This window comes from Dromaius novaehollandiae, chromosome 12 (assembly GCF_036370855.1).
Source record: "Dromaius novaehollandiae isolate bDroNov1 chromosome 12, bDroNov1.hap1, whole genome shotgun sequence".
NCBI lineage: Eukaryota > Metazoa > Chordata > Aves > Casuariiformes > Dromaiidae > Dromaius > Dromaius novaehollandiae.
Window position 1 is genome coordinate 9,125,031 of NC_088109.1, and position 12,609 is coordinate 9,137,639.

Consider the following 12,609-nt stretch of genomic DNA (forward strand, 5'->3'; position numbering starts at 1 on the left):
TGCATACACTTAAAACAAGATTGAATTTGTCCCCTTGTTTATTTTGCACAATAAACACATAGTCCAGGAAGGTGCTAAGTACCTTTGTCTCCCAGTCCCAGGACTACCTTCAAGTGTGGCAAGATCAAATACACAGAAAGTGAAGGTGACATTGCTCACAGTGCCATTGCTTTCTTGTTATTGTAAAAGGCCACAGCAGCAGCAGCGACATAGTGATAGTTGTTTTCACATCACCATAAAAATCTGTGACATCTCTTGACACTGACTTTACTGTAGTGCCAGGAACAGGTGTTTTCCAAATACTTACTTTCATAAGAAAAATCAACTTAAATTGGTGAATCTCTATAAATTTTTCAGTGTTTATTCCACCATCTGCTTCACATATGGTCATGAGCAAAATACCCACTTTCCACTTTTTATGGTCAAAGCAATATGCAGATGTGTAATTGTTCTGTGTAAGAACACACACAGCAAAATGGCGCTACTGCAGGCTTCCTCTAAAACACAAATACCACTGCTGTTAATAATTACTTGTGCTGCCTGGAAGTCTCAACTCAGATTAAGAATCCAACAGGCAGTGCATTGTTTAAAGGCACATAGGGAGAAAACATCCCTGTCCCAAAGAGATTACAGTTTAAACAGATAAAGGGGAGTGACGGAAACAGAAATGCAAATGAGGAATAATTGGCCAAAATCACAGGAAAGTGACTGACCAGAGGCATGAGTAGAACTCAGTTCACCTAAAACTGTGCTTTCTGCTAATCAACTCCCTGTCTTCATGAAGATCCTCCCAGGAGCTGAGAAAAACAAAATCCACCATCTCTAAGCTTCAATGACAGTCTGAATCTATCAAGTAACCCAAATGAATGTGTGACAGCCACATCTTCAGCCTCATGTGAAACAATAATGCACACTCACACTCATACAGGCACCTATAGTCCCTTAGTGTCATAGGGAATCAATGACTGCAAAAAGGATTTTGTGGGGGTCACAGCAAGCAAGCAAGCAATTGAACATGAATTCTCTGTTGGATGCTGTGTCAAAAAGTACCAATGTCATGCTTGGACATCTAAAGACAGGACTCGTGAGTTACTTCAACCCAGCTAGATGAACACTGTATTAATTGTATTTTTTAAAGGCTGCTGAAATATTGAGAGAAAACAGAAAAAAATGTTGAATCTTTTTGTAAGCATATGAAATGAAACTTCTACTGAGAATCAGACTTTGTCAGAGAAAGGGCGTGTGGTCAAATCACATTCTTTCAGTAGTTTAGGGATGCCATTTCAGTATTTCTAAAACAAACAAAAAACCTCACCTTTGACAGCCTACTCACCGGATGGAATGAAGAGTGTCTGTCCTTGTTTAACTGTGCATTTATAACATTTATCTACTTGGTCTGCAAAAAACATTTCACTGTGGTTTGCTGCCGACTGCCAGCGTTCATAAAGAGAAATATTTGCAGAGGCTGGTTTGATAAGATAAAATATTTTTTCTCCCTGAATTAGAAGAGATGCAATTAGCAGCGAGCAGCCAAACCAAGCAACACTGCACTGACACAGATGAACACATGCACACAAAAATACACACACATATGTAAATAAATGTATAACATTACATATTTTAATACTATTTAAATAAAATTTGCTAGTCAGTTTTGTACAGAACTATTGAAATAACTAATTCACTAGCTGATCACACTTGCTCAGATTTGTGGGATAGATGTCTACAGTGTTAAATTCCATTACCCTGCAACTGCAGGACTTAATATCTGCCCGGTCTTAAAAAGATGTATGTGTGGAAGGCACTGAAGAAATATTAATATTTTAATATAGTGAGAATACACGGGCAACTTCACATGCCAAGATGCTGCTTTGCTCAACAGAAACTAGCATGACTGAACCTACCACCTACAGCACTTGAGGGTCTACATATTTCTCCTGGCTATAATTGGATCTTGGGGAAAAATACTTAGAAGAGATCTGAATCTTTGAGGAAAATTTTAGGAATGTCTTAGGATATAAAATTTAGTAAATTACTAGATATACTGCAAAAACATGAATCCTCACCTTCAGCACATGGTACCATGCAGATGCTCCTCCAGAATCTATGTGGAAATCTGTATAGCTGTCCTTCACACAGATCAGGCAGTACTTGGTAACTTTTGGTTTAGCCAGAAGAGCATCATCAGGCCAATAGTTTTCCACCCATGACAACTTCTTAACTATATCTGGAGGCTCTACAAAACTGGACATCCTTTACAGAGAGAATTAAAAACAAATATTCAGCTTTTTAAAAAAGAATGCAATAAGCCTGATACAATGAAAAGTGGAGTCTGACTCTAATATCCATATGGCAATCTAAAGTCACTCCATAAGTATCAGTGGAGTTGCTCTTCATTGAGATTGCAGCAATTCAGAAAATTTGTGAAATTTTTTCAGATGGAAATGAAATGATGATTTGGCAATGATCCATTGATTTACCTCAGTAGCAATATTTATGATAAAGTATTTGCTGTTTGTATTTTTCTAGTTCCTACCTAGTGCTACATGGGCTCAGTTATCAATAGCACTGTATCACAGCCACTTTTCCAAGCAGCTTCAGAAGAACAATTGAAATGTGTGCATTCCTATAAAAATGGTCTGTTAAATCCTAAAAATTTGCAAGTTAGCCTGCAATCTTAATATTTAAGACTTAAGAACTAAATAAGTCTTTATCTGATGCTGGCAATCATAGTGATCTTTTTCTAGACTGCTTACACTTCATGAAAAACCTTAAAGGAGGAAAAAGTGTAATTTGGGTTGATCATTTGAATATATTCAAATCACAGCTAAGACAATGTACCGGAATAATGAAAAGGTAATAAAAGTATTTCATCCTCAAATGCAATAAACTTTATATTTAACTAGTCCAAAATTTGGACTAAAACTTGCAGAGCGTGAAGGTTTACTGTTGGAAACTTTAAAATCTCACTGCAGTAAAAGTATCTGCACTTCAGTCTAAAATTAAATGCTCCCACATGTCATTTATGCTCACTGTCAAATACTGATAACAATAGCTCCATTGAAAAAGGCAAGGAAAGATGAAGCAGTGCATTCAATTAAAATGTCACTGTCTATGTTAAGAAATAAAATATTTGCTAGTTAATGTCTAAATCAGCAGCATATGAGTGACAGCTCCAGCAGTCCTTAAGAACAAAAGACCTCCCATTATTCTGTAATAATAGCAAAAGGCTAAAAAATCTCTACTGAAAATACTGGGAATCTGAAGCCTGTGATTACTATAGACACTTTCTGCAGAAATGGGTGTAAACTACTAAAACACTAACTACAAGGATAAAGGTTATGGCTTTGAAAAGAAATAAGCATGTTATTATCCATCACCCTTCTCTTTTAGGCTAACTTAAGCCTAATGTCTTGTTGCTGAAATAGAATGCTCTCCCAAACAACCATTCTTCATTTTTACGCAGACACTCATCATTTTTTGTGTAGCGTTTTTATAAAGCAATTTTGTCCTGTAGTGTGTTTCCTATCTAGAAGTACTGGTTACCCAGAAGGACTACAAGAATTGTAAAAAGGATTCACATAGTTGCATGAAGTTCAGCACATTATAGATGCATCTGCCCAGTTCAAGTGATAAATACAGCTATATAAAGCACATTGCTAAAAGCAGTAATTTTTATTCTTCAGCATTTTCACTAGCTAATTGTCTTATGTGAAGAATCCAATATAAAGCATGAGGAGAAGAGTAGATTTCCTATCACGGAGGACAGACAAAATTCACATAGCCAATGCCAGTACATCTAGCTCACTGCATCACTAAAGCACCTCAGCTTCAAATTCAGAGCTAATGTGGATATAGTTTTACACACACACACAGACACACATGTGTGCACATGACAACTTTCTGTTGCGCTATTAACATCACTCTAGTTTGGAACTGTTGTCATACAGATTGCAGGTTAACTTGTAAAACCACTTAAATTAAAACTTTTACAGATAGTATAGGATTACAAAATTATAATTATTCTAAACTTATTCTCATAACATTAAATGCAAATGGATTTCAATAAGTAATATATGATGCAATCAAAATTATCACTAGTTATTACCAGTGTTATATAAATAGCGTGCTCACTGCTGCAAAACATATTTAAAAAAAAAAAAAAATGCTCTGAGGAGATTACCATGTTAAAAGATCACCTGAAGCTGGGGAAGGGCTTTTGTTGCTTTACATCCATCAAAATTCCCATCTCATCCCATCATTAAAAAGTAAGACCTCTTATATCCATGTTTTCCTACAAACTTACATACAGTTTAATGATACCTCTGTGGTCATCTCTGTCCTTTTTCTTTGGTTTTATCAGTATTTGTGTTGTTGCACATAAATATCTAAAATTATACTAGAAACATCCTACATTATCAGTCACTACCAGGACAGGACAGAGAGTTGGTCTACTGCAGTATCTAGTCGCATCTCTCTAGTATATAGTTGTACTGAACTAACTATATGTTTACTACTAGAGTTAACATAAACCGGAGTGGTACTAAAATGTTCTGTTTTGACGTATGAATGCTGATGATATGCAAGTCTGAAGTACCAAGATAAATACCAGCCTGTGTTGTCCACTACATACCATTCTCTTGGTATAGCTAATAGCACTTTCATTTCCACATTTTGCCTAAAATGGCTATATATAGACAATGCAGTGGAGAGTTAGAACAACAAGAAACCAATATTCCAAGCTTAAACCAGTATTTCCTAAAGAGAGAATGCCAGTGGAGAAGGAAGATGCTGTTCAAACTCCATCAGTCAAACCGGGTGAAGTATCCAGGCCATTGCACAGTGCAGCAAGCTGGGCCATCTTACCTAGTGTCCGAGAACTCCAGGTTAGTCACGTTGAGGACTCTTTTCCTGTTCGTACTGTAGTAGTAATCAACAAATTCCTTTAGCTTCATCTTGCAGTCTTTCTGTTTGGTGACATCAGTGACATCAACACTTCTCTCGGGTCCTAAAAATTAATTCAATGAAAAAGAGAGATTAAAGGGCAGCCTTATTTAGCTCATTTTATATAGTATGGATAAGTTAACATTTAGAGAAACACATCAGTCTTATTTGCTGATCTTGTGTGTGTGTGTGTGTGTGTGTGTGTGTGTGTGTGTGTGTGTGTACACATATATAGATACATATCTATACAACACTTCCGTATTTATGCCCCATGACATTTATTTCTGTAGTTCTTAAATGAAAAGGATTAATATTACTTTGAATCTATTCATTTCAATGCAGATTTCATCTGTTTGGTGACAACTATATGCAAATACCCGGATATCCACAAAGTAAGCCCTGCCCCAGTACACTGTAAAATTCCCACAATTCTAGACAGAGTGCAATACTGTACAGCATATCTTGTCAAACTGATTTTTCAAAAATATCAGTTCTATTATGCTCTATTAAAGGTTTTATTTATGAAATCTATAAATGAGGAGGAGCTCTGCAGGAATATTTCCATTTAAAAATGATATCATTTCAGGTGCACCATGAAAGGTTTGACCTTTTGTTATTTTACTTAACATTACATCTATCCCAAATCCATCTTCTCTCTATTTGAATACGGAGAATAAGCTGCTAGTACTTACACATTTCCTCTGACAGCTTGTCAACAACAGCTTGGATACAAATCTCCAGAGTTAATACTAATGGTATTAGTCAATTAGATCAGTGGAATTTTATCCGGGGCACACCAGAGAAGACATGGAGAAAGTCAGAGCCTTTGGAAGAGTGCCTATGTCTAAGCATATTCTCTTATCCCTTCTGCAAGAAAAGCATCCCTCCAGACTTTCCTCTCCTCAATTTTAATTGGCCTTACTTTTCCTCTTCCAGTGTTTCATTCATAGCTTTCTCACATTAGGAGAGAGAAAAAATCAATTTGTTTTTTTCAAAATAGAATGCCAACACAGTAATGATGCATTTGGCAGTCTCATTTGTGCTGTTTTGTCCTCTGCTACTTACTTTAGATTGTTTCTAAAAGACATTCTAGGACCAATGTAATAAACTACAAAACAGCAAAATAAATTCTTGCCTGGGAGATCTCATTCAAGCCAGCTAAGCCCGTGGAGGTTACACCAGAGCATATTTGTTCCACTCACTTTAAAATCTGGTCCCAGCTTTAGAATTAAATAATCTGTGTTCTTCCCTTTAGTTTTTCACTAACACTTTTGTTTGTGAGGGTGGATAATTTCAGCTAGAGGCTGAGAAAAAGCCAGCAGATGCCTAAGAGCACCTAGGTCAAACAAGAAAATCTGCTACATGTAGCAGATGGGCAAGGAAAATACGTTCCCTGTAAAGGCAATGGGAGAGAGATAACAATAAAATCAGCGGTCTTGAGTTCTGTGTTATTCATAATTATCTCACTGCACACAATCACTGCAAAAAGGAACAGAGATGGTCAAGTACACCAGTGGCTGCTGATAGCCTCCATCAGTTTGGGGAAATGGTCAATGGCCTAGTAAGCACAGTACAGAAGGAAGGAGTGGATAACAGACTTTGTAAGGAGATAAAGGGAGTCTGAAACACAGATACTTTAGAGTGGGAGTCATGGCTCCAGAAAGATGGTATGTTGCCAGAAGACTGGAAGGAGAGAGAATGTGACATAAAGTGACACAGAAGGAGCGAGAAAGAGCAACAGACAAGATCACAGGCAAGGCAAGTGATTTCACAGCAGTTACATGGCTCCTGGCCAATGTGTCTTCCAAGGTGGGATGACATGATGACCAGAGAGAAGACGCGATGCAATGCCCTGCCCAGGTTACAGACAGGAGCATGTCACAAAATGAATCCAAATGACTGGGGCAATGAAAAAAGCCTTTCTATGGACTGACACCAAGTGTTAAAATGGTCTGCCTTTGCAGAGCAGGAATCTCAGTCTAATAATTCCTTCAACAGAAAGCAAGACGGCAGTAATCAATTAAGACCTGGCCTGAAGAAACAATTTCTGGATACCATAATGACTGTTTCTTTTGATGGAGTACTCTGGAGTACAATGCAGCCTGGCTCAGCCTCACTGTAAGATACACAAGTTGGTACAAGAGTGAATTAATTACTAATTACAATTTACCACTACATAATGGAGCTTGAAATCTTTGTAGCTCAAGGGGTAATGACAATATTTTACAACAATATAGCCACCTTCCTAATTTGGCCATAAAACACACATGCACAGTGCTGCTCCCCCCTCGTGAATGCTCCCTGCAAATTCTCATGAATAAAGTGCCACCAGTTATGAGCTAGAAGGTAACAGCCAGCCAGGGCAAACATCACAGTTTTACAGAAAATGTCCTAATATAGCTAGGCTCAGATACCTGACAACCTTCACTTAATAATCTGCAAAAAGCATAAGCAAAGAATGTGTAAAACATGAGCAGATCCAAGCAGCAGCATCTCACACCGCTCTGCAGAAGCGGGTGCTCCTGCAGGAAGTGCAGGGCGGTTAGAGCTGGGCCGGAGGACAGGAGCGTTACTCCCGACGGGACTGCTTGTACGCAGGGCACCTTTACGCTGGCCTAGCATCTGCTGGCAATTCCAGAGCACACTGCCTTTCACTCCCTGTCCTCTCAGAGCCGCAGCTCACTAGGACCACACTAGCTGCAGGAAAAGAAGTAACCCTAGGATTATTCTGACATTATTCTCGCACCAAATGCCAAACTGGTCCTCAGCCGACCCAGGGAATGGAGGAATATGTACAGGGTGTGCAGTCCCCTATCTCTGCCTCCTCAAGGCTTTCTCCGTAACACATATAGACCAGTCCACATGCATATGGGCTAAGGGTCTACACAGGACAGGTGAGGTTTTGGGTCATCTTCTCCATCTTTCTAAAGCCTTCAGATATATAAAGTCTGAAATGTTTTTGTTATTTAACATCTAGCTAACTGTCACACTGCTCCACAGCCAGCCGGGACTAGAATGCCACTGCGTATTTGCCGAGGAGCATGGGTTTGCCAAATCCGATCTTCTCTGGGAGCACCAGAGGATGAGAAGTAAGAGCTCTCCCAGCCTGGAGCTGAAGTGAGCAAGTGGCTGAAAGAGTTCTTCTCCCAAGCACTTGTCAAGAGCCTGACTTAAACAAGTGTCAACAGAGGCAAACAAACACTGAATTGCTCCTGAGTTGTCTTCCTTATATATAAGAGGGAACCAAACAAAATCTTATACAAAGCACAGTCCCAAGATCCCTCCCATTCCTCTCCTTCATCCCTTTCTCCTTTATTCCTTCATTCCTAACATGATTTTGAACTAGCTCAGGGAGCTGGCTGGGCAGGCCCACCTGGCCCTAGGAATAAGTTGAGAGCTACTCCAGGCAGGGGTGCAGTTTTCCCAGCATAGGGACAAGTTTAAAAGCAGCAACTGAGCTCTAAGCAATACAACACCACTTGCTTGCCAGATACTCACCAACGTAGTTTTCAACATCGCTGACGTAGAACGTGGGTGCAGGTACAGACAAACCCAGGCCATCTTTCTTCGGAACGAGGATGGGTTCCGTGAAGCCATTTTCTTCCAAATACTCTGTTGTTAGTTGGCTGCCTGGCACTTTCGCTACTATATCTTCAGCACTAAAAAAGTAAACACAGTTTCAATGGCAAGGTATTTCCATGCCCAGTTGGCATCCTCTGCATTTCACTACTGAAAGGAAAAAGTTATGAATAAGCAAGCGTAAGTTGATGTCAGCCATAAGGGTCAGTACTTGCTGATGCTGTATGCTGCATGTTTTGTTCAGTGGGCCCCTTGACTTTCTTGAAACATCTGGAATGTGCTTAGACTTCCATTCTGTTATTTGAATGTTAAAATCTCTAATTTTTAAAAAGAAGCACCGAACTTTCTGAAGTGCAATGGATTCGAGGCACCTAATTCTTAACTTCTTTACAAATGCCAGATATGCTATTTTCGCATGTTGCTATCAGCGGCAGTACTGAGGTAAGTACTAAATACACATGAACTCTGTACTCTGACTTGTATCCTTTCCTTTTTAACATCTGATTTCATATACATAGAAATGATATACATTTATTCAAAGTCTACCAAAAGTATTTTAAAAACAGCAGTTTTCAGATACACAGAAACTTATAACGCCAGCGACTGTAGACAAAGACATGTATTGGTCACTAAGCATACAAATTTATAATAGCAACAATTTTTTAACATTTCTTTTGACAGCCTTCAAATAGACAAATTTCCACTAACTTGAATAAGTACTGCATATGCAAAGCACCTCTAAGAATCAGTTAAAAACCTCGTCTTTGAATAAGACAATACTAGAAACAAAACTAAATCCTTAAGTCTTGGGAAATTCACTCCCCAGAGCTAAAAATCAGTAGTCTCTCTGATGTTATTAGGCTACATGGTGTTTTATGCTCTCAGTCAGACCTGCTCACATCAGGTGTCAAACAATGTTTTAGCAGCATTCTGCGCTCTTTTTAAACAGGGCTGAGCAACTACACAGGATGGAAAGCTATGGAGAATCAGATCTCTCTGTGTTAGATGGCTAACTGCATACTTACGAGCTATGCTAAGGATCACAGCTAACTGCAAAACTTCAGTTATTTGCAAAGTAGGTGCGAAAGACAAAAGCCATAAAACAATTTATTACCAAGTACGTGAAGCATACTAAAATCTTCTGGAATCAATTCACTCAACTCAAATGCGCCAACTACTGGAAACTTCTAAAATAACAATTTATTGTGAAAGACCATTTTCCTCAAGTTATCAGTGACCAATGTCAAAGAAATTAGTGTTAAATATTCTGATTTAAAGAAGGCAATATTAAAAATGTTACATAATCTCAAACATATTGTTTGGGAAATATTCTGCAAATCCCGCTCAGGTAGCTGAGAGGGCTTCAAAGTGACTAATAAAAGAGCAGGTTTATCAAATGATCAGTTATTTAAAACAGCAATTCTCAACAGAATTTCAAATCGAATTTCTAGACCTTTTTCAAAAGTAAAATGTTTGAAATTCAAAGTGAAAAATAACTACTTTAAATGATTACCAGTCCTAAAAGTGCTTCAGCAAAGAAGCTGTTGTTTGTTGCTTCTCTCTCTTTGAACCGACTTTGGTAGCCAAGTAAATATTTGGACTCTGAAAATATTTTAGGCCTTCGGTGTCGCATGTGGAGAGACCTCTCCAATCCTCCTGCCTGGCGCGCAGGCAGCCGCCGACACGGGCAGACAGGGGAGGCACAGGCTTGCTGGAGAGAGGAAAAATATCCAACCTTTGAATGTTGACCCCCCAAAAAGCATCAGCTCCAGGAACCTTTAAGACTAATACATGACTGCCCTCTTCTGCGTTAGCTCTGAATTACACTCGTGTTTTCGTATGGTTACCAAAGCCAGGAGGCAGGCAAGAAAGGCGATGAGACTGAAAGCTTTGCTCTGCTAAGGGCCAGCACAGCCCACTCAGCTGTTACCACACTTGCAGTCCATTAAAGCCTAAACTACAGTATAGCCTCAGATACGCTTTCCTGGGGGGCTCCTCCTTCAACCCCACCAAGCCAAGGAAATCTCTCGTTTTGGTTCTGCTCGGGTAGTTTGCATAAATGCCTCTGCGAGGGTCTGTAATTACCTGTCTTCCATAGTATTCACGAACTGCATTAGGCACGCGGGAGGTAAGCTAGAGGAAGTGAGAAGTATATGAAATGCATTCTTTAACTAGATAGCCACGCGGTAGAGCTTCCCAGAGAGAACAAGATGGCTGGACACAAAAAGGGATGAGATGTAGACAACAGCTTATTTTTGGATCATCCCAGCCACAGTGAATCAGTAATGGCTGATCAGGAGGCAAAATGAACCACTGGATCTGGGAGAGCACAGGTCTGCACTGCAAACGGCAGGCTAGCATGGGTGCTGCCGCCAGGGCAGCGGTGGCAGGGTGCAGACCAGCACAGGCCGGCCACCCCAGCACCCACCTAGCTTCCCAGAGCGCTTGGCAGCCTGCTCTATGCTCCACGCTGCCGTGCTGCAGTGTGGGCACACGTGAGCAAGGTGGTTCAAGGCGACCACAAAATTATCTGTGCGGATTGCTGGCAAAGCTGAACAAAGACACCCAGAGAGTCAAACAGGTGGGCAGCGGCATGAAACACTGAGAATTATGGGGTATACCACCGGTCAAGGGTTCATGGTGCTGATCGTGGTGCCTGGCAGGTATGTTCTGAGCCACAGCAAGGATTATGTTCTTCATCTACGTAAGCACCAGTACTGTATAGCAACAGCATACAAAGAATAAAGCTGGAAATTCTGAAGAACAAGAAGTAAACTACGGGGAAAATCTCAGAAGAAGGTGGCATTCTAGAAAATTAAGTCCTTGCCATGTGCTCTTAGGGCTTGACACTTCTTTGCTGCCCCATAATCTGCATATTAGTTCATGGAGGGTTTCCTGCCCTAGAGAACTAGGATACCTCTTGACAAAGTAGATACTAATTAACTGGAGCTAAGCTCCTCTTAAACTCCAGGCAATCTTGTGAACTGATAAAGAAGAGGAGGGGAACATTTAACTTGGGAACAAGGAGCACAGATTAGAACTACCTATAGTGGCAGAGGAGAGTGTAAGACTGAATGAATCAAACTCATCTGTCTAGAGCACATTCATGAATTTCAGTTACCTCTTCAGTGTAAAATGGCATCTGACAGGTTATTAGAGATATATCTAATGTATCTGGCACTGATCTTTCTTTGAATAAGCACAGGAAATGAAGGCACTGTATAAGCTAAGGTAATGAAAGGCAGGAGACTGAGCAGCAACTAATAGGAAGCTGTAGTTAACAAAAGTGTTGGCTGCTTTATATTTTATCCCTTTTGTAAACCCTACTTTTGTCACTTTTCCTGTTACATCTTCCTCTGCTATCCTGGTGAATATATTACATTCAATCTAGTCTTTCAATTAATTCTCAATTTGTGCAAATATTGATTTACCACTAAACCTCTGCACTTACTTTACAGTGCCAATATATGTCTCACATACTTGTTCAAGCCTGATTTCCTTCTGTATGTGCCACAGAAATGTACATAGCAGTAAAGAGAGATCAGTATCAGAGCATCTAGCAATGATCATGGCAAGTCTGACACCTACACTGAAGCACCTGAACAAACAATTTAATTTTATTACTACTAGTAGTACTACTACTACTATTACTACTCCAATGCTATTTTGGTATTAAAAATTCAGGAATTGAATTACATGTTAAACAATGTTAAACAATGTCACATATTCTACTGAACTCTGTTGGAAAAATTGTCTCATCGCTCTTTTCCCTGACTACCTCACTGAATGTTAAATAGGCACCAAATGTTTTCATCCACCATTTACTAATCTCTGCTACTAGCTCTACATCCTATTTGTTCTCTACAGAGATGTTCAACATTGAAACTTCCCAGAACTTGCTATTACCTCCTCACATGGTATTTAAGTCTTGATATTTTCACAGAGACTAGTTTTAAAAACATTACTTTAACTGTTTTCCAGTTGCTCTGCTGACTTGTTTGTTCATATACCAAACATAGGGCATCATCTGGATAAATTTTTAAAAATCAAGGCTAAAAGTTGATGGATTTAAGTGACTTAAGGTAC

At 39.4% G+C, this 12,609-nt stretch overlaps 1 protein-coding gene across 3 annotated transcripts in view; it reads right to left on the bottom strand.

Annotated features, from left to right (window-relative positions):
* Positions 1-12,609, bottom strand: part of PHF2 (PHD finger protein 2) — a 108,615-nt gene that overhangs the window by 33,932 nt on the left and 62,074 nt on the right. For all 3 annotated transcript variants that reach the window (XM_026102839.2, XM_064518875.1, XM_064518874.1), the window contains exons 4-7: positions 8,443-8,603; positions 4,867-5,008; positions 2,067-2,253; positions 1,334-1,496 (exon numbers count right to left, since the gene is read on the bottom strand). In XM_026102839.2, coding sequence (XP_025958624.2) covers positions 1,334-1,496; positions 2,067-2,253; positions 4,867-5,008; positions 8,443-8,603 — 653 coding nt within the window. The remainder of the gene's footprint in view (positions 1-1,333; positions 1,497-2,066; positions 2,254-4,866; positions 5,009-8,442; positions 8,604-12,609) is intronic.